Consider the following 21423-nt stretch of genomic DNA (forward strand, 5'->3'; position numbering starts at 1 on the left):
TTCCCGCGCAGATTTTGAACTTACATACATACATGCATAATTCTACGACTTGCTGACTGGACTCAAACGGCGCTACTGTCTCTTGTCGGATAAAAGCACGCAAAGATGGGTCGTATGCACGCACCAGGGTAAACTAAATTAAATATTTTTAAAATTGATTATTCAGAATGCTTGTAAAAGCATTATTCTGTTGTTGCCTTAATTTTTTTCACTGTTATAATATAAATTTATTAATTTCTTACATGAAAAAATGGTGAAGTAGTTTCGCAGTCATGACCATGTGTTCCTTCCTTAAATTAGTAATAAATAGTGTTTAGGTGTCCATTTTTGTATGTTATAATATATTTCCATAAATATTTATACGTATATTTCAATTCACGATTGTAGAAATTTGTATTTTTTGAAATATTTGATATGTTTTACTCTTTTGTGAACATAACCTTAATATTCTTCACTACCAACATTGATGTTCATCGTTGCAATACTTCAAAAAGCAAATAATTCATGTATCAGTGGTTGTTCAACATTACTTTTATAATACCAAAATTATTACTAAAATAAAATTTTAGATGAAATTTCCTAATTATTATTTTATAAGATTCTGTGTCAGAAGAATACATATTATTGATGGTGGTATTCAAGCTTCTAATAATGAATACTTTTTATATTTTAGAAAGGGTATATCCCAGTCAGCATTGCCATATAGACGCAGTGTACCAACATGGTTGAAGTTGACGCCAGAAGATTGTAAAGACTTGATTTTTAAACTAGCAAAGAAGGGTCATACACCATCTCAAATTGGTAAATATTTTTTTATCTCTTATCTATGTTAAACTGTACAAATAATTAATTTATTAGTTATATTATTGCGTGTAATGTAATTTAGTAAACATTAAACGTAAACAAACTAACTAAGGTTCAGTGGATTATCATTATCTCGTAATATTAAAGTTTGCATTAACATTTAAAAGATCTCTAATTATATTTTGTTCATAGATTACTAGAAATAAGATTGCAATTAAATTATTTCTATACATATCTAGCAATTGAAAAATAATCAACTATTGTATGCAGGTGTAATTCTTCGAGATTCTCATGGAGTTGCTCAGGTGCGTTTCCGAACTGGAAACAAGATTTTAAGGATTGTCAAGAGCATGGGACTTGCTCCAGATTTACCAGAAGATCTCTACTATTTGATCAAGAAAGCAGTAGCCATCAGAAAGCATTTAGAAAGAAATCGCAAAGATAAGGACAGTAAATTTAGATTGATTCTCGTTGAGTCGAGAATTCATCGGCTTGCTCGTTATTACAAATCAAAGGGAACCCTACCCGCAAATTGGAAATATGAGAGTTCTACTGCTAGTGCTCTTGTTGCATAATTACTTTTTTCCATTTCTCAATAAAATAAAAATCTAAACATCAAGTGGTTGTTTTATAAAATCCATGCATTGAACAAATAAATAATAAGTTAATATTAAGTTCTAGGAATATGCTACAATTCTTAGTTAATTTATTTAACATATCTAAGTCAATTTCGAAAAATGTCCTGAGAGAATTTTATAACAAATAAAAACTTTAGTACGTAATCCCATTCATACTTTTATAGATTACAATATATTTGAGTAGAAACAAATGGTAACTTTCGTAAGCGTTTTCAAATATATGTATGCGGATTTATTATTAATGGATTGTGGAAAGTACTACTTCGTTTGTTGCGTGAATCGTTGTTCCAACCCAACGCAACAGCTGGCCCAATTTTGACGTCACAGGGCCCATCTAGAGTCAGAGAGTGGTCCACGAGGAGGTAAGTATCGCGCATGTGCAGCTTTCGTCCTCGACTTTTCTCGAGGACGGCGCATGCGTTCACCAAGATGGCGGCTGGGTTCTCACTCTCCAGTAGGCAAGGCTCTTTCAAAGGTGCGCCATATTAAAAAGCGACGGAAATAATTCGCTGATTTTCGGGCTGGTCGGCACATGTGGATACACATTGAAAAATCGCGGTCTACAGCTCATTTCATTTTTCGTTGTGTAGTTGACGGTCTGCGCGCGTGAATTCGACGGTTTCAGGAAGTGAATTATGGGTAACGGAGAAGACGCGAGTGCCTTTGACGTTTGCGAACCATATTGAAAGGCATTTGGAGGAGTTTCGTTACCAAAGAGAGGTATGCCAATTAACGAAACAATATTACGTTTTTCTGTCGTATTTTAACGGAGTTCCGAGTATCGTTACGATGATAATTTGAATATCGTGAATGAACGCCGACTGCTATCGTATTGGTGATTTGAATGCTGGTCGTGCGAATACTATTTCGTTATTCTGAAATTAATTATAAACAAAGTTAACATTTCCAGTGAAATCTATAGTTGTACTTTTCCATTTCAAAGTTGATAATCTACTGCAATGATTTCTGAGTATTATGATTGGTATTGCGAGAAATGTTTCAGATTTTTTTTTAATAATTGCACTGTACCTAAAATGGTATCACATATGGGATAGGTTCATATATACGAATGTCTTTATACCTATAATTTTTTAAATGAAAAATTTGCTGTTTCCCATAATATGAAAATGCAAGGAGAGATGGTTTCAATTTTCTAATATTGCATACTGATTGACTGAAAATCGAAATATGGTATTGGAATAATTACTTTTGTGTTTTAATATACAAAAAATGTTAAATTTATGAGAATACAACATAGGCACCCAAAATATTAACTGTTAGAAGGATTTGGGGGAAGAAATGTTTCTCTGGGATCTAAAAATACTTTTTGCTCGAAGGTTTTAGATTATTTGATCATTTATGAAAGTGAAAGTGAGATGAAATCGAAGAAATATTTTCATAGTAATAATAGTGGAACTGATAATGGCGATAATATTATTTATAATATAATATTATACGATAATGCAAAGTGTATTTATTAACAATTAAATATTGAAATGAAATTTAATAAATGAAATTGTGTCATTTTAATTATAAAATGTGTTGTAGAATATCGATATAATTGTCAATATTATTATTATTTTAGTACTACCTATTAACTTTGTAAACTTGATATATTCATTAATTCATTCATTTTCCGTTTTAAAGTGAAAATCAGTTTTCATATTGTTATCAATATTTTCAAGTTAATGTAAGCAATTCTTAATGTAACAGTATCAACCAGTGTAGACACAAAGAGAATAATTGAAATTGATAAACAAATTTGGATAGTTATAAATAATTTTAATATTTGTAAATATATAATTGGAAAATTGATAAAAATGTGATATGTAATTTCACTCACGATGTTATACTGTTGCATAAATCTTATGTATGTTATTATAAGTAATAATATGCATTCCATTTTATTGTCGTAATATATGGTGCAAGAAAGTACATAGTTTTAGGTGTTAGTTTATGCAAGTTACGCTTTGTTTAATCAACTTTGACTCGACATTTGTGCGAACTCTATATCATGGATTTCGTTCGGGGAGGGAGATTTCAACGTCGTTGACTTGCACAAGCGATGTCACGAGTGTATACGTGTACACCTCAAGGCTGTTCACATGTTTTAATTGTCCGAATAACTCGAAACTCGTCAGAATACGCAAATAATCCTATTCTTAATGTGTTCGTATGATATTGTAAATAAAGACTAAATAATATTCGTATTAAAATCACATTTTAGCACCATTTGTTTCAAAGTTAAAATTTGCAAATTGCTTGAATCTCGTCATTATTTGTACCTATGAAAAGTTTATCAATTAGTAAAAATTTAAAATGAAAATTCTCCCAGGGTTTTATTCTTTTATTATTATTAACAGAACGAAAATTCATGGTTTTCTTCAAGTTACCGCACGTATTTCTAGAACTGTTACCTTCAATATGCATTTATCGTTAGATTTTGTTAAGAATACCAATAATTGGGTTTTATAAATTTGATTACAACATAGAAACGTGTCCTGAGTTACGTAAATAATTAAGTTCCTTGAGTCATATGGATTCTATTTAGTTACTCAATATTTTTCGCACCTCGAGATCCTTATGAATTACTCACGCGATCGAATTGCACGAAATTACTCATAGAAATTCCCTTTTCGAATCGCGTGAACTATCAAGGTCACCGAAGTTTTCTCCGATCGTGCGTAACTTTTTCGAGTCACTTGGAAATCAAAGTCCTTCGAACGTATTCCAGATTAACCAATCAACAAAATCATCTGATATTGTTCCGAGGCTTACTGGGGGTTTCTTTCGCTGGCGTGGCAATTTTGCATTGAGATCTACCAAAGAAAGATAGAATTGTCCACGTATTTTTATGACATAGAGCATCTTCTATATTTACGACCGAGTTTCAAGTTGTACGGATTATCGAGCTATCCAAGTCGTCATCGTTGACGACGGGCTACTCGAAAATATTCGAGTACTCGGCCATCATTAATATGCATGCGTGCTCGGCTGCGCAAGACGCGTACGAACTTTTAAATGGAGCTACATTTGTATTCAATTCATGCATGGTTTACAGCACAGGCGTTCGTTCCCTTAGAGCGCGGTCACATAAGTGTTTTTATAACGGACGTTGCAACAATTATATATGAACTTATTCACACGAACCTCGAGTTCAAATCTGTTCGCGACGGTCTTTAACACTTTGATTGCTGTCGCCTGCACGCGACTTCACTGTTATCAGCTGCAGTTACGTGAAGGAAACTTGCTCTATCAGCAATTGTTTGCCATTACTATAATAATATTTAAAATAATAATGGAATTATAAGAAACGCACGAGGAATAAAATTTCAGTTGGCAAGACTGATTTTGAAATTTATCTTTTCTATTTTGCTAAATTTCAAGAGATGAAGCTGAGTAGAAGTACGCATTTACACGTTTAATATTAGGTTTTTATAAAGAGACGTGTAACTTCATGAGAAACAGTTCGTCCAAATTGGAATTTCTCATGCGAATACTCTGAACGATCTACGAATGTGGTAATAAATTGCAAAGTTGCTATCAAAACCATCGTGCTATAAAAAAATTCAGAAAGTGTGCTCTTTTCGCAAGGGTTTATTTATGCTGCTGCTCAAGCAGCTAAGAAAAATTGCCGGCGAAAAAATGGTCGAAATCGCTCGCGAATCCACACGCAACTCAAGTGTAGAGAGATGTTACGGCTGCAGCAGCCTCTCAATTGCACCGGATACACTCGATTGTGGTTTACTCTCGATTCGCGGCATTATCAAAATTTCTAGATATGTTCAACGAACATCGTGTTCAAATATCGTCTTGTACATCGTGTAGCGCGATAAGAATCTTAGGAATTTCATACACGAAGCCGACACACCTAACGCGACGAGATATTTCGTGTCGTCAATTCGAAAGCTACTTTTCGTTAATGCGAACGGAAGCGGGATCGGACACTTTAACACGTTGACCTGCTGAACTTTATTAAACCGTGTGCAACAACGTTACATCACGTTCTATTTATTCTACACTTTCTTACTTTTCTTCAACTGCTTTTATTCTTTCTAATTATTTTTTGTTTTCTTTTCGCTGTTATGGATACTTGTTTCTTTCCATTTGCATTGAGCTTTTCTCTTGCTCGATTTACTTACGGAATTTTAATATTTCATTACTTTTCGTGCGACTACTCTAATTCTGCGTTTCTTTCGTGTTTCATCCAGTATTTGTTGCGACCTTTACCGCAGTATACTACCATTTGCCTCGGTGATATATAATAAATAAGTTATTGTCAATCGAAGAAGTAATCGGGTAATTAATTAGAGTGTTACAGGATTAATAAACGGTCGACAGTGTGTGGATTCTTTTGAAAATGATTCGTGAAATTTAGGCTACAAAGTTACATGCGGCAGAATTCATTTGGCCGGTGTATGAATAGCCGTTTCTACTGTCTCGATTTCTAATTTCGTTAATGAATTGATGATAGATTGCTTCGATATTATGTATCGCGTGGAATCGCACCGCAAGGTTAATAATTTGCACGCATTTTTCATGTACTTGGTAACAGATCTTAGTGGTACGTCCTTCTCAATTAGAAGAGAAATCCGGGGGATTTAGGTTGAGTAACGCGGTTGAATCTCTCTGTCATCGTTTCAATCATGACTAATCAGGTTCAAGGTTCCCTTATCATAGATCATTGAGTTCTTCCATGCATCAGCCGCATGATTATGTAAAAGTAAATACGATGTTTCATGCAGAAGGTTCAAGGTAACTCGAAGCAAAAGAAAAACATTGCATTTCGATCCGAAATCGTTTTCTACAAGTTTCGTTTATTGAAATGGTTCTTTCACAGTTGCGTTTCGATTGATTTATTATCTGGTAATTATTTAATTAGGAGAAATCATAACGTAATAGCACAGACTCATTAATTGTTATAGAAGCCTTCATACGCTATGATTACTTAATAAGAAATAATTTTTCATCGTGAATGAATTAAATACTTTCTGCAGAAGTAATAGTAGTTGATATTTAACGATATTTGAACTCGTTTTAACTGCGAGGAAATAGTATCTACACCAGTGCAACATTCTGCCAGATCTGAAATCCAGTTTGTTGCGCCATTAAATGACCCATTAAAACAGACCTGTTAAAGCCCACTCAGGTCGGCATATACTTTCTGATTATAAAAGAAATGTTTCTTATAACAATTCTTCAGCAACAAGAACATATTTATTCTATTCGTGTTGTATATTTGGCAATAATAAGAAGAATTAATTAAGCATAAATGTGCAATACGAAAGTAGAGTAAGTATGGTAAAACATGAATCGCTGACATCTTTAAAATAACATGAAACAAACTACCAGTTGAACTAAAAATTATGAATAATTTTTGCGGCGTATTGAAGCTTTGGGTAGAATCGAGCTGTCCCAGCGTTCTAAAATTACATGAATAATACAGTAATATTAATTTCAAAGAGTTTTTCGGATTTCTCGATGACATGCCCTCGTGAAAGAAAAATTCTCGCAATGTAACCGAGCCGAGACGATGAAAAAGGGGATTCGATTCCGCGTCGAATTTCCCTGAAACTCTTGGCTTTCACTTCTCTCCGAAGAATGCGAAGGCTGAGCGCCGGCAGAGCCGTACCAACTGCCCCCTTCACCAGTTGCAATACGTTTAGAAAATTTTTCAACGACCCAGCCACTCTCGTTGGCCCATTCGTTTCCCCTTCCATCGCTGATCCATGGCGGCGAGAGGCTGGCCGCTTCTCCAAATGGCGAATTATTAGCGAACTCCGACTGCTTATGCATTTCCAGCTTAAGCAAACATGCAAAATACAGGCTGGGCCTAAACGTCGGCTTGCAATTTTCCAGAATCACTGTTCAATCTTTCAAACTATACCTCGATTTTATCGCACTGTTGCAGAACGGTTCAATTTTATTTAATAATAAATTACTTCTTGATGATAACAAGCAAAACGATGTCCAATAGTACTAACGTTCAACAAAGGTTAGCTACTATTTCGTTCTGGCTTAGTTTAGAACAGATGATTACATCTTTGATACGGGAGAATTTCTTTCCACTGCTAACAGAATCTGTCGATTACTCATTGACACCGTTTGATAGTTGCAACACCTGTATTTCATTTCTCCGAATTTCGATGAATCAGAGTGATCTCAACAAAGAAGGAACATTGTCTTTGGATGACAATGCGATATCGCGTTCATATTAATAGTTCATTGTAGTATGTTAAAATCTCTAGGCGAGAACAGAACTTTTGATTTCCATCTTGGTACTATCGTATAATCATCGTAAATTTAATGTATGCTTTGTAAAAAACGGGAACGGTTAATTTTGAACGAAAAATAAATAACACAGTTGCTGTATCGCAGAAAAGTTGGCCGGTGAAAGTATGGGCAGTTTAAGTTCACCAGAAAAATTGAAATTATTTCCAGTTAGATAGTGTTACATAACGACGGCAACTTTCGATGGAAAAGGCATAAATCTTTGCCGCGGACTCATTGATCAGCGATTACGACTGCGTTTGTCTCTAATGATCGTAATCGACAGTCATTGAACTATCGGGAAAACAAGATTTGTTTAGACTCTCGACTAGGATTGATTGCGCTCTTCCTTGTTCGGCGTACACCGTTTCCTCCGTTTGCGAAATATTTTGTCAGAATGTCTGTCGTTTATTTGTAATTTGTCGACGATTTTCGGAAATCGAAATAAATGATATAAAGTAGAAAAATGCTGTTCTTTTGGTGCAGGTTGACCATTGTTTGGTGGAAAAATGGTATCGAGACGGAAAATTCTGTCTCGATCGAGGGACAATCTTGTGGAATCACAGTACGAAGAACAGGAAGAAGAGGACGTGTGGTATAATCTTGATAAACTTTACAAGGTGAACAATTAAAATTCTTTGAGTCCGTCGTACGCGCCTAAATGGCTTTATTGCAAAATATATGCTAATAGTATATCCTGGTTACGATTACTATACTCGTAGAGAAAATTTTAATTAACACTGATTAGCGCTGTCACAGCGTAAACCCGTGAAGCGAGTCGTTTCTTGTACGGCATGTAGTAATAGTAAATCGTTGTCGCTTTCGTTTCAGGATCACATTCAAGAAGTGCTGGACAAATGGAATCAGATCGACGACGAAATTTGGGCCAAGGTAATAGTTTTCGAAAGGAATCGAAGGGTAGCAAAAGCATATGCCAGAGCACCGGTTCTCACGATTAACGGATCGAACGACGGATTCGATGGATTCAGGTAAAACCACGCGATTCACACGAATCAAAATATCTGTTAATAAATTCTAAAGTGAAAGTGAAACGACAGTATTTACCTTTTTCTCGTTTCGTGGATCGACGACAGCAAAGAATGGAAAAGTTTTAGATTAGTGCGTAGTGTTTGGATAAATCAGATTCCTAAAAAATAAAAAAAGTGTTGAACTATCTACTAACTCGTTAGGTGACACACAAATAATACGTGAAAGAGGAGTTAGTTAACGGGAAGCGAAATATTTTTATAAAAGTACTTTAAAAACTATTGAAATGTGTTGAAAATATTTCGATGAAAGTATGAATTTTATAAAAGCGTTCGTATTTGGAAATTCAGAATAGGACTATGCGGTTTCGAAAACCCGATGAGAGACGTGAAAACAGAAGAGGCGAAGAAACACATAAATCAAGGTGTAAAAATCAAGATGGACGAGCAGGGGAATATTCTAATAAAAAGGCTGTGTAAAAATAACGTTTACATAAAGCCTACAAGTCAGGAAGACAACGCAATTGGAGCAGAAATCGCACGGAATTCTCAAGGAGCGTTAGAACACGAGAAGCCAGGGAAAGTAAGTATTCTACGACTTCGCATCGTTTCAACTTGCGCGCCATTTTTCGTTTTTTCTTTATCTTTTACGATCCACGAAATTGTTCTCCACTTAAAATAACAATATAAAACTTCCCAGTCTCGTAATGTTTTTCTTCGTAAAGAAAACTCGGAGAACTGGACTGTAATAATTGCCATTTCACTTATTACTTTCATCGTTGTCGTTTTTATTGAGCTGTTCACCCTTGACATTGAGAAGTTGACTCTTTTGACGATAACTTTACAGTTAATTTTAAATTCTTTATAATTGCTGTGCATACTGAATATTTTCAAAAATAATGTTTTCTATTTAACTTTATTATACTATATCTTACTTTTTTATTAGGTGTTCGACATGAACAAATTTCAAACGAACCTGTCCCGAGAAACTAGAAGAGCCTATCCCGACAGAAGGAGACTGGAAATGCAATGTTTGAGTGCTATCGTTTTTGTCAGAACCGAAGCAGACCTCCTACAGTGTCCCGTTTGGGTTCTTATTGTTAATGTTGTCGGTCTGGATATGTTAAAATCCAAGTTACCACCAGGTACGATATCAAAACGACATCATTTTATTTTTACTATCATCATTGATAAAAAATTGATTAATATTGTATAAATTAGTTTTAGCGCTGCAAAGGCCTGTAGACATAAAGAACAGACCTAGGATACCGATTCCCGACGAAGATCCTTACAGTGTAGCGGGAGTATCATCCTCTATTGGAGTCTCGGAGGCTTTCCAGCAGGATCGAGAAGCTCGAGAACAGATTTACGCTCAATCGACGAGTTGTCGACAAAGAAGAGCCGAGAGACCACCGAAACTGCCACCCAGAGAGAACCTCTATAGCCACGATATACCTAAAGTACTTCTTCTCTTTCAAAAATATTTCATATTGCTAAAGATTGTTATCTTCAAAAATTCACCACCATTACAAATCATAATTGTAGTATCTGTCAGTAGAAGACCATTGAAATTATCTTACACGGATAGTAATTGTTCTTCTTTCATTTTAGCCTGATTACGATGACATAGAAGATGACTATGCCAGAAAACCAGTCATAACAAGTGAAGAAAAGAGAAGAGGCGATGATAAGAAGAAATACGGTAATGTTTACTGATTTGTGGATGATTTTAACACAAAAATAATTATACATGTTAGTGTAGTGATTAAAATAAGTATATACAGTTTAAAAAACATGATTTTTTATTTACAGACGATCCGTATTATTGCGGATTACGAGCTCGTGTTCCTAACTTTGTCAAAATGGCGAAGAACAGTAAAGTCTCGACGAGAGGCTACTCCAGACCTCCACAGGCTCCCACTTATGCTGCCACTGGATATGGGAGCAGCCAGTCTTCTCAAATATATGGCCATTTACCTGGGAATCGACCACCAATTATGTATCATGCAAGAAGTTTTGAAAGTGGACTTGGTATTATACATTTTATGAAATATATATTTAGACCAAAGCCATTATTAAATTAATTCACAAAAGTTTAATATTATTTTGCCTGGTTTTTGCCTAGTAGAACATAGTTTTAATTTATTATTGGGCTTTAACGATTTAATATGATAATTTTTTATAGAATGGAGTCAACAATTGCACTTAGAATAATTATTTACTGTGCAATAGGATAAATATGAATACAGTTTGTTGTATTACAGACTCTGATGGTAGAAACGAATCACCATATAATCATATATATGGAAGATTTCCGTTACCGACTAGAGGTGTAATGCCTCCTCAGCCTAGAGCAATGTACATCGGAGAATGGGATTAGAAGTGAAAAACAATTGATTAAAAGGAAGCGCATAAATGAGTGAACAAGAAATAAGCCAAGGACAAAAGATGTCAACGTTGTCAGAACATCATGTAATAAGAACAAATAGAAGAAACATACAAATCACGTGAAAAGAAGTTAAGTGAAGATTGTACGTCAGCAAGTAATAGTTAAGAGCAGAAAGAATTGAAGTAAGAGAAAAAGAGGAAACATAAAATAAAAAGGGAGAACTAATCTTCCGTTTGTACCTATAAACTGTATATTGTTAATGTACTACATAAAATACTCAAATTTTTATCGCAATAAAATTGTAGAACAATGTGTACTTTTATTTACGAACCTTTTTAATAGGAAAATATAGAAATAATTTAATTAGAAGTACAGTAAAAAATATGTTAATATAAACGCAGCGCATAAGGATATAAAAGACAATACAGAACATCATATAAAATGTGGTGTCATTTGTAATATATTCCAAGATTTGTATATAATGAAGAAAACGAGTATTTTGCCTGTAAAGATAAAAAAGATGTTGAATGTTCTGAAATAATTTGCGAACTTGTTCTTGTCCTTATCCCTGAAGATAATACCAAACACTTCTTGCTTACATAATTAAGAAATTAATCTATTACGGATGTTACTCTCATTCGTTCGTTAATCCCTCTGCAATACTGTCAAATTTTTCTACAGGAATTTTTGATCTTAAGACATTTATTGCATGATTTACAACAGGTTTATCATTTGATTTCAAGATTTTTATAATCTCATCTGTGGTGGCAACCTTTGCTACTTCCACCCAATAGCTTTCAAGATACTTTAACAATTCTTCCATTGTTTCTTCAGAATATTTGCTTTCCTCTTCCGTTGCTAAAAATTGTTAACAATCCGTATAGATAATTTTTAAATTTTATTAAGAGAACATATTTGTTTCATATGTATTATTCACCTGTATTAATGCTATAAATAATTCTAAGAATTGTATCATCTATGTCATCTGCAGACTCTGCTCTTAAAAATCCTTTCCATCGAAAATCGAGAATCATTTCTGCACACCTGTGGACACAAGAAGCCTTAGTCTCGTTTAGGGGAAAGAGATTCCACGGATCTATAAAATTTGATAAGATTCTTCGTGCAATTTCTATTGTTCGTGACAGATTGTGATCTTGTAAAATTTCTTGATGAATTTGGGATCCTTTTCGTAGATTGGCGTACAACTCTAACCAATCTTCAAGATACTTTAAGATGGGAGTAGAATAAGAAGCTTTATCTTGAGGAAGAACTTCTTCAAATGATTCTAACATGCCTGTAAATTTTGTATGAGAGAAAGAATTAAGTTCTGCATTGTCTGAAACTAAGATTAAAGAATGTATGCTTTAAATTTATACCTGGAAGAAAACTAGATGACTCAAATAGTTCATCTAATAATGTCTTCCCATTTGGAAGATCAATTTCTGCCGAAGAACGTAAGAAGTTTGTTGTTGCAATTAAGAGCTCCTCTATAATAATTCAGTAGGCAATTATGAAAATTTCCTAATCTTGAATATTGATCATAATATTAATAATTTAATATTATTACTTACCATTTGTAGAACTTTTTAAAATAAAAGGAATTGCTTCTCTCAAGTAGGTTGAGTTTCTTAAATTCACTCTCCACTGTGAATCTAGATTGTTTTGAATGCTCCAAAGTGCAGAACATAACAACCGAAGAATTTGTACCAATGTGGCACTGTCTTCAGAGAACAGATGCCGAAAAATTGTGTCAAGAAGTTCTTCTTTTGTTCCCAATGTATCAAGTGCAGAACGTTCGCAAGTCATTTGTCCAATTATTCCCAAAACTATTTCCTACAAATAATATAAAACATTTTGTTAGTGTTGAAAAAAAGTATTAGTAAAAAGATATTTTTTTTTAAACAGAAAGAGCATACAAAATGACAAATACTTGAAAAGGTATTAATGTACCAGAAGGATTCTATGCAATTGACTCAAGAAATGTTTCATGACCATTTCATTGAATAAGTAAAATACAGATTTAATAAATAGAGTAATTTCAAAATAAATTCTACCGTTAATCTTGGCTCCTCAGAAGATTTTAATGAAAATTCTGCAACTTTATAAAAGTCATTGTCCAGAAGAAATTTAACAACATCTTCCTCAGCAGCTGTATCCCATAGTGTACACAGATCGCTTTCTAGTTTTTCATTCCAGCCAGTTTCAGGAACCTTTAAGATATGTTATAATTGCCATTACTTAAAATATAATACTGACATAAGATCTTATCTATTTTAAAAATAAATGCTAAGCAATGGTCACATATAAGCATTAAAATTGTTTTATGTACTGAGATAGTACATCAAATATAGATGCTAAAATCAATTGTGTTACTGTGTATATAGATTTTTAGATTTTCTTTTTTTCAATCTATGATTGGTAAGTAAAATCATTAGTATTACCTTCGTTATTGAAAGTAAGGTACTGAGTATCCATTTACCACTGTAAAGGGTATTTCCTACGGTATCTCCTTTCAATTTTTCTATATCACTCTCGTCGATATCCTGAGTTTCCAAAACGACATTTGGTTCCACTTTATCGTTCTCGTTTCCCTGAACCTCGCTCATTTTACGTATTGACAAGTATACTAACTCTTTTCACAAATACGTTTGCAGAATTAGAATGGAAACTGTGAAATCATTTAATCTAATATAGATCTAAAGCGAATATCGACTATGGTGGTGAAAATATAATCCTTTAACGGATCATTCCCGAATTTTCAGTTCGAACTTGGCACAGCTGATTACTATATATGAAAATAACCTAACCTTTCCCGAATCCTAATACTGATTTAGCTATCTGCTTTCTTACATTTCATTTTATGAATATTTACGAAATTAAATGGATCATAGGCAAAAAGAATTTTTTATTTTATTTCCTCTCGTATTTTATAAAGATAATTTTGCAAATTCAAAATAGTATTGATAGTTTAGTATCGAAATTGGGATTTATCGAAATAAATAATCGATACTTTAATTGTAATAGTCGATTTAAATTCAAAACACTACGATTTGAATTTGAATATAAACTGCATGTTAGGCCACATGAGCGACTACAACCCTTCTTTTTGGATTTTATAACGTAAAGTTTAAATATCCTTAATCTACCAAGCTTCTTGTCAAGCAAATTATAAACAGAAAAGAAAATCAATAATTTCTAACCAAGATAACTGCACATGATTCCTCCACAAACTAATGATTCGTACAGACATCCCATCTTATGGACTTTTCTGGCTCACCTTTTTAAGAGAAAAAGGTATCTGTAACCATTTCATGTCGCACTCAGCATTACCGATAGTTCATCAAGAGTGGACAATATTAGCAAGAAGTGACTATCCTTTATAAAACATTTCTACTACGAGCGCTAAATATTATTATTTAGAAGTGTATAAGGTGTATAAGGTGTATAAGATATCGATTATTTCTCTGCGGTGTTCTACATTCTTCATAGTCTATCGAGCTGACGCAATGAATGGAATATAGCAATCTTATTTATTCCAGTGATGGCCCACTAAATTGCAAAGTTCGTGAAATATGTAATAACGACACATTGCTACCTATAGAAAAAGCTGAGTGAGACAGAAAAGTTCATAAGATGCAATGTTTGTACGTACTATGAACGGAATCTATGATTGTAAATTTTGACTTGTAACGCCAATGATGATGATGAGGTAATTAAGGCATTAGTGGACAATAGTACCGACAGTTGATTTTAGCTAACAGTTTGAGCTTTTCGCAACTACGCTAATTGGCGCTGTAGAGACTCTGAAAAGAGCTTTGCAATTTTGCCACAAGAAGCGCCAATTTTTAGATTGCTCAGTTGATCACTAGGGCCAGAAGTATACATTGGTGCATGGTCAAAATTTGCAATATGAAATAAAAAATAGTTTATAATTCAGTAATTCTAACTCAGGCGTGCAAAATTTTATTATAGGCATCTTAGGAATTTCTTCTGTGGTTTTCAATTATAAAATTGCTAATATATTTCTCGGATAAAAGATATATTATATTATATTGTATTGCATCATATTGTATTGTATTATATTGTATTGTAATATATTATATTGTATTATATTATATTATATCACTGATGAAAAGTGCAATAACAACTCTACAATGTTTTTAATTGAAAAATATTAAAACTCGCTGTGTTATGCGAACGAATTTGTATTCGTGAGTCCATTGAAGTTGGCTGAAAGTTCTCGTTGTAGAACGAAATTTGAGTAAACTTCAGGCTGGCACATGCTTAACATCTCCAGTCAATATTAATAAAATGTATCTGCACTCTAACACCATGTTGGTTAAATAATAATTACAAAATGTAGTAAATCCTCAGTGTGTCGCTGGAATAAAGTTCGACTCTAATACGCGGGTTAAACAATGGAGGAAAAGAAAAAGTTACCGAAGAAAAAGTTACCACCGAGGAGACGAAAGGCAAAGGTTAAAGATCCAGAAAGGGAGGAAGAAACTAGGAAAAGGGTTGCAGCGATCGAAGCGAAGAGGCAGAAGGTTATAGAAGAAGTTCGACAATCATTATATGAAAGAAGAATGGATAAAATTGCAATAGAGAGAGGCCGTCTTGAGAAGGAAGAAAAATTTCGCGAGAAGGATGCAAGGGATGCCAAGAAAGAAGGGAGTGAAAAAATAATGTTAGAGGTCTCTGAGACCGGGTTACATACACTAACAATAACGTCTTCCGTAATAACGTTCTAATATCTATTCAGTTGTCCATTTTTTCTTACCATTACTTTTACCGATCTTTGATATATTATTATTTTCATCAAATTAATTTTATAATTGCTAGAGGGAAAGTTGCAAAGTCAATCGAGGAAATGTAATTAAACTTAGCAAATAATTTTGTATTAAAATTTTAAAACGGTTCCTGCAATCGCTTTGTTAGAAATACTGTTAAATTGTAAACGTGTTAGAAAATTGCTTTAATAATTGTAACAGACAGGATACAGGATCTTTCAATGATATGGACGTTGTGCACACAATATGTATGCATATTCTTGAATTTGTCTTGAATCTTTCTATCGTCTCAAAATTTACCTATTTACTAATCCTTCCCGTTGTTCACCGCAGATTCGTGACGACTTGAGCAGAGTCGCGGAGACGGGCATAAAATGCGTGTACACGTCTGTCATTATCCCGGAAAAGGTGAAATACGACGGTAAATCGGTCCTGTCAATTAAGGGGGTGAAATACAAGGTGAAGAAAAACTTGCATATAGTGGGATGGGGTAAAGAAGCAATCACGATGAGCGCCGCGTTTGAACGGATCGTCGGCAGACAATTGAAAAAAGGATGGGTGATCGTGCCCCGTAAATCGATTTTCCGGATGTGGAGTTACCCGGAAGCGTTCCCAAGGTTGGACAGTGCCATTTCCTACGTCGAAGCCGGGACAAACGGGCTTCCGGACGAGAAGTCCGTCGCGACCACGAAGAAAATTCTTCACTACTGCAAGAAACTGAAAAGGAAGGATCTGCTAATCGTGATGCTATCGCATGGGATCGACGATTTGCTCTGTTGCCCGCGGGAAGAAATTGGGCTCCGGGATAAGCTTAGAGCATTAAACAGGTTGAAGGCAGCTGAAGCGACACCCGAGGAGATTAATACCGTAAGAAACAAGCTGTCCGCCATTCGAGGTAAATGATTCCAGTATTTCATTTGCATAAGCAACATCTGTAACTTTCTAACTTTCTACGATCTCAATTTTACGTTTACCTACCAAAACAGCACAAAGATATCTCTGATATGTCGTACAGACGTTTGGTGCGTGACATTCGGGATGGGTTAATCCTAATGGGTGAACCCTCGTCGTACCACGCCCACGCCTTTTCGAATCCAAAGTTCAAGACCTGCCTCGATGAACGAATTTTTTATATTTTTCTGTTGTTCAATTACATTTTTAGTACAATTCTTCGTAGAGAAATAATAATAGCAATAATAATAACAACGATAATATCAGCAAAATTTGACTTGAAAATGTTTCTGTATATAAAGGCGTGGGTTCATCTGAACTCGATCATGGGGTTTCTTATGGACGCCCAACCACCGGTACCGCGAGAGTTAAGATTCTATCAGGGTTAACAGTTCTGGTTGATTCGCATAAATGTGTAACGACAAAAATAAAAAAAGAAATATATATATATATCCAGGAGGAGATCTAGCACGGATGGCATACCCGGCCAGAGTGATCACTCTGATCACGTCGGACGTGTCCGCGGAGCCGATGTCGCAGCTTTCCGGCGGACCTTGCGTGTACGACCCGAAGGGCGACGCGGCACTAAAAATTTTATCGAAGTACAGAGTGCTGGAGAAATTGTCCCAAAGCGTGAGAGATCTTGTCGAGGAGACCATCCCGTGGACGATGGCGGCGGACAAGCAAGTGACCGAGCAGAAAAAGTACAAGTTCGTCCACGAATACGTGATAGCCTGCAACGCGGACGCCATGGAATGCATGGCCGTGGAGGTTTTCAAGTTGGGCCTGTTCCCGGTGAAGCTGAACTCCACCTGTTTCGGCGAGGTACAGGAGTTCGCGCGCGAGTACGTGAAAATGACCGCGCTGATGATCCTGGCGGTCGAAGGGAAAATCAATATGTTGGACATGTATCTGGACATGAGGGAGAGCTCTATCTGTCCGTTGTCCGATAAGAAGGTGCACGAGATATTTCCGGCGAAAGACAAATGGGGCCTGGGGCTCTGTCTTTTGTTGGGCGGCCGGCAAACTGTCAATCTATGCTTCCAGCCCGGCAAGGGCGGGCCCAATCAGGAGCTGGCTCTATACTTTTCATTATATTGGTATATGAGTACGGAGCAATATCCAATTTTGAGGGAGTACACCGTCTGGTTCCTTGGCGGCAGCTCTTACGGGAAGGACGGCAATACCGACGCAGCTGGCGCTTTCGGCTATAAGAGCCTGGGTACTGATATTTATCCGGAATACGAAAAAGCGCTGAGCGCGTATAGTACTGCTAACACGAACTGGTGGAAACTTAAAGAGGAAAGACGAAACCCGGTCGCGATAGAGGTAAAAATTTTACGTTCCGATGCGTTTTTACGCTTCCATTTACAATATGAACGATAACCTTTCCATTCGAATGATGACTCCGAGGCATCGCTGAAAATGTTACATCACATTACAAAATAAGTTTTACATCGTCAAATTATATTATGTTTAAAGTACTCTTGGAAACATAGCTGCTGTATATGTCACAAGATTCAATTCAATACGCATAAAACGCAATTAGTCATATAAAATGGGAATACTGTAGATAGGAAAAGCTGTTTCCAGTCCAATAAGTTAAGAACAATTGCAAAATATGCGATTCTTGTTCATTTTGATGCGGCAAAGAAGTCCCATTCTTTTTAATTACTTGCTGCACCATTTTCTAGAATTTCAATTTAATTTTCTAAAATTTTAATTCAATTCCCTAAAATTTTAATGAATTGCATTTCCTAGAAGAAAGATAAGATTTATATTTATCGAACGTTTAAACATTGACGAGAAGCGGAGTACAGAAATTTCGATTTAAAAAGAGCGAATAATGTTAATAATCAGAGATCTCAATCCTAGACTCGCCAAAGTACGGTAACGAGTTAAATGTAGTTCAAACATGTAGAAATGTTTATAATGTTATAGAAAAATATACTTTCGTATTTTGGCGGGTTTGCGGTATCAGCCTACGCGAGAATCAATGATATAACTTCTATGGCTAAGGCAGGGAAAATTCTTAAAGTTGGCAATCGAATATATCTCGGTTTCGCGTAGATGCAAGATGCATATTTTACAGTTACAATACGACAATAATTATTTACTAACCAAAGCTTGTTTTCGATGTCGCAAAACTCACGCAGAAATTCAACAAGTACGCGTAGAAATTTCTACGGTAGAATTCGGTTAGAGTAGTTCATTACATCGTTGTTTTATGGTTGGCTAACAAAATTTCACGAAGATTATTTCAAAATGAGGCGGGCGTCATTACCTTTTTAATTGTCTCTGTTTCAGTGACCGTTAAACGAGCGGAACAAACGCGGCGCGCGTACAGAGTGATCGATTAAAAATTACATTCATTATTATATCCTCGTTACACTGCTCCTAACGCTTCGTTACATTTTTTATTCCCTCGTTCGCACGTTTCTGCGCCATCGTCGACGGAGATGAACTAAAAAATTCATCGACGCGCTAATTTTCAATGTGGAACATCTTCTAATCGTCGGTTTTTATTAATCCCACGCCTCGAAGTCGTCGTATTAACGTGGAACTTTGTGAGGATGAATGGCACGGTCTCAGTTTCACATTGAATAAACGTGGAAATGTCGTTAGAGACGGTTCTTAGGATGCGAATGTGGTATGATTGAATCCCATTGTACAATGCTTCATGCTGAAGAAACGAAATGGAAGGTATCTCCCTTTAAAAGTGAATAATGTGGAAAATTTCTGTTCCCTAGCTATCTCGGTCATCCAAGCGAGCTTCCTTTGATTATTTTCTATGGATATATTACAAAGGACTGGCAACGTTCCTTACTCGTACGATACTGAAAACACCGACCGGCCGTGTCGTTATTCTTTTAGCGGCAACCTTTCATCATAAATTAAAGACACCTTTGATACATTTGTAAATGAAACATTTCTACCACGGCTCCGCGAATTGTAAATTCTGAATTAATTTAACTGTTATCATAAACTGTTCAAAATGAATACTACGTGCACGCAGACTAACCGAGATTATAATTAACAGTGATATCATTTGTTTTGCAGCGAGCCAACAGAGAAATGATTGATCTGAAAGCTGTAAAAGACCGATTCGAGTCTGTTTTGCCCGCGAGAGTCCTGGAGCAAAACGATACGAACACGATGTTCTTGAGCATCAACGACGAGGACGAATTGTTACTGCTGAGGACTGGAAATTATTATACTTTCACGGACGTCGGGGACCTTCATATCATACGAATCGTCCGTTTTCAGTGCAATTGTAACAGCGTTTGCCACGGACCGGAAGACAGGATATGCCTCGATGAAGAATGCCCAGTCAATCTTGCATTGCCACCTGGCGAACGGTCAGCCACTCAATACTGTTGCCAACTTGGCAGTGAGAAAGAATTGACCGATCTATGAAAGCGAAGATTAATTCGATTACGAATTCGTAAGTTCGTAAAAAAACGTCAAGATGCGACCTCAACAACTTCTGTCACATGTGTGAATTTTTATTACAATATTCGCCAATCCACGACGATTCTAACATTTTCAATGTACCGGAATAAAGAGTGCAGATCGAATTAACGTGTATCGAAAATCCTTGCATCGCGTATAGCCTCCAACATCGTTCGAGATTCAACATCCTTCGAAATACATTTGGGTTATATCCGGTGATAAATGTTCGAAGTCCATTTTCTGGAAAACGGTGCTCCTTGGACTGAATTTCGAGCGCATAGATAGAATTGAAGATTTATTCGTAACTCGCGCAGACAGTCTCCCAAATTTGTCTTCGTAAATGCAAATACGTGCGAACGTTCGCCGTGTAAAAATGATATTTTATGTTTATGCGCGCATTAAAATGCTAGCGCAATACAGGGCGCAGTATATTACTTCGAATAAGAGGGAAACCCATTAATTTCTGTTCCCGAGGATTTTTCTTTTCGCCCGGGCAGATCAGCGTGAATTATACAGACCTCTCGTTGCGCGAGGCAGCTTCAATCAAGGCAATCTGTTGAACGGATACTTCCAACTTCATCGTTTAAACTTGTCGATACGCCCGGAGGGGGCGAAATGATGTCTATTGAGCGTTCGGTTTTTCGAGGAGGAATGAATGGAATGAAAATCCCAAGAAGCTCATTTCGCTCTTTCTTAACGTAATAGAGATCTCCTAGGGCAGCATGTCCCATGGGTTCGCTACCAATATTGTTCAACAAAGCCGCGGGAATGGACTCGACTAGCTCAATGACACCTTACCCCGCTCCGCGGACCGGCGCTCGCTGTCCTCCTTTTTTAGCATTCCTTTCTGTCTAAAGTGAAAATATCCCCTGGGAGCCGTCCGCTTGTCTGTGCGCCACGACGAAATCAAAATTTTTGCGAGGTCTAGTCACAGCTTTACAAAACGAAACGAAATTTCGATCTGTTCGAATGGATGTTCGTGCACGAACTACGAACGTCTCGGCATCGATGGACTCCACACGTCACGCTATATTTTCAACGATGCTTTAGATATTGGAAGGCTTCATTGTCAAAAATATACATCTCGGATGCCTTTAAATAATTTTGCAATTGTTTTTCAACATAGTAAATTCTTTTTAGAA

The 21423-nt window shown here is 35.9% G+C and overlaps 4 protein-coding genes across 6 annotated transcripts; 3 read left to right on the top strand and 1 right to left on the bottom strand.

The window, feature by feature from the left end:
* Positions 1–56: 56 nt before the first annotated feature.
* Positions 57–1423, top strand: Rps13 (ribosomal protein S13). Its single transcript, XM_078179124.1, has 3 exons — positions 57–128; positions 674–801; positions 1075–1423. The coding sequence occupies exons 1-3, from the start codon at positions 106–108 to the stop codon at positions 1377–1379; spliced, it is 456 nt and encodes a 151-aa protein (XP_078035250.1). The 5' UTR covers positions 57–105; the 3' UTR covers positions 1380–1423.
* Positions 1424–1860: 437 nt separating this feature from the next.
* Exp (expansion) lies at positions 1861–11383 on the top strand. Of its 2 annotated transcripts, XM_078179038.1 has the most exons (10): positions 1861–1917; positions 2033–2162; positions 8199–8332; positions 8544–8701; positions 9050–9281; positions 9645–9843; positions 9920–10158; positions 10310–10400; positions 10511–10729; positions 10963–11383. In XM_078179038.1, the coding sequence occupies exons 3-10, from the start codon at positions 8222–8224 to the stop codon at positions 11076–11078; spliced, it is 1365 nt and encodes a 454-aa protein (XP_078035164.1). In that variant the 5' UTR covers positions 1861–1917; positions 2033–2162; positions 8199–8221; the 3' UTR covers positions 11079–11383. The 2 variants fall into 2 exon arrangements, with proteins under 2 accessions (XP_078035164.1, XP_078035163.1); XM_078179037.1 differs by having other exon boundaries at positions 1874–2162.
* A 54-nt stretch (positions 11384–11437) lies between these two features.
* On the bottom strand, positions 11438–14311 carry LOC144469111 (protein saal1). Of its 2 annotated transcripts, none has more exons than XM_078179040.1 (8): positions 14288–14311; positions 13529–13755; positions 13142–13297; positions 12659–12920; positions 12464–12574; positions 12025–12381; positions 11687–11945; positions 11438–11590 (listed from the first exon to the last, which is right to left on the bottom strand). In XM_078179040.1, the coding sequence occupies exons 2-7, from the start codon at positions 13691–13693 to the stop codon at positions 11722–11724; spliced, it is 1275 nt and encodes a 424-aa protein (XP_078035166.1). In that variant the 5' UTR covers positions 13694–13755; positions 14288–14311; the 3' UTR covers positions 11438–11590; positions 11687–11721. The 2 variants fall into 2 exon arrangements, with proteins under 2 accessions (XP_078035166.1, XP_078035165.1); XM_078179039.1 differs by lacking the exon at positions 14288–14311 and adding an exon at positions 13895–14249.
* A 1194-nt stretch (positions 14312–15505) lies between these two features.
* LOC144468359 (glycerate kinase) lies at positions 15506–20245 on the top strand. The gene is made up of 4 exons (XM_078177772.1): positions 15506–15781; positions 16211–16772; positions 17286–18157; positions 19889–20245. The coding sequence occupies exons 1-4, from the start codon at positions 15506–15508 to the stop codon at positions 20243–20245; spliced, it is 2067 nt and encodes a 688-aa protein (XP_078033898.1).
* The last annotated feature ends 1178 nt before the right edge of the window (positions 20246–21423 follow it).

The sequence above is a fragment of the Augochlora pura genome, chromosome 4 (assembly GCF_028453695.1).
Source record: "Augochlora pura isolate Apur16 chromosome 4, APUR_v2.2.1, whole genome shotgun sequence".
NCBI lineage: Eukaryota > Metazoa > Arthropoda > Insecta > Hymenoptera > Halictidae > Augochlora > Augochlora pura.

Bases quoted from the DNA above. Each gene is read 5' to 3' on its own strand.
- Rps13 (XM_078179124.1), top strand. From the start codon at position 106: ATGGGTCGTATGCACGCACCAGG. The intron at 129-673 runs GTAAACTAAATT...TTTATATTTTAG, and splicing joins GGTCGTATGCACGCACCAGG to AAAGGGTATATCCCAGTCAG. The intron at 802-1,074 runs GTAAATATTTTT...TATTGTATGCAG, and splicing joins TCATACACCATCTCAAATTG to GTGTAATTCTTCGAGATTCT.
- Exp (XM_078179038.1), top strand. From the start codon at position 8,222: ATGGTATCGAGACGGAAAATTCTGTCTCGATCGAGGGACAATCTTGTG. The intron at 8,702-9,049 runs GTAAAACCACGC...TTGGAAATTCAG, and splicing joins GACGGATTCGATGGATTCAG to AATAGGACTATGCGGTTTCG. The intron at 10,159-10,309 runs GTACTTCTTCTC...CTTTCATTTTAG, and splicing joins ATAGCCACGATATACCTAAA to CCTGATTACGATGACATAGA.
- LOC144469111 (XM_078179040.1), bottom strand. From the start codon at position 13,693: ATGAGCGAGGTTCAGGGAAACGAGAACGATAAAGTGGAACCAAATGTC. The intron at 13,298-13,528 runs GTAATACTAATG...CATATCTTAAAG, and splicing joins CCTTACTTTCAATAACGAAG to GTTCCTGAAACTGGCTGGAA. The intron at 11,946-12,024 runs GTGAATAATACA...AACAATTTTTAG, and splicing joins TATTTATAGCATTAATACAG to CAACGGAAGAGGAAAGCAAA.
- LOC144468359 (XM_078177772.1), top strand. From the start codon at position 15,506: ATGGAGGAAAAGAAAAAGTTACCGAAGAAAAAGTTACCACCGAGGAGA. The intron at 15,782-16,210 runs GTCTCTGAGACC...TGTTCACCGCAG, and splicing joins GTGAAAAAATAATGTTAGAG to ATTCGTGACGACTTGAGCAG. The intron at 18,158-19,888 runs GTAAAAATTTTA...TTTGTTTTGCAG, and splicing joins GAAACCCGGTCGCGATAGAG to CGAGCCAACAGAGAAATGAT.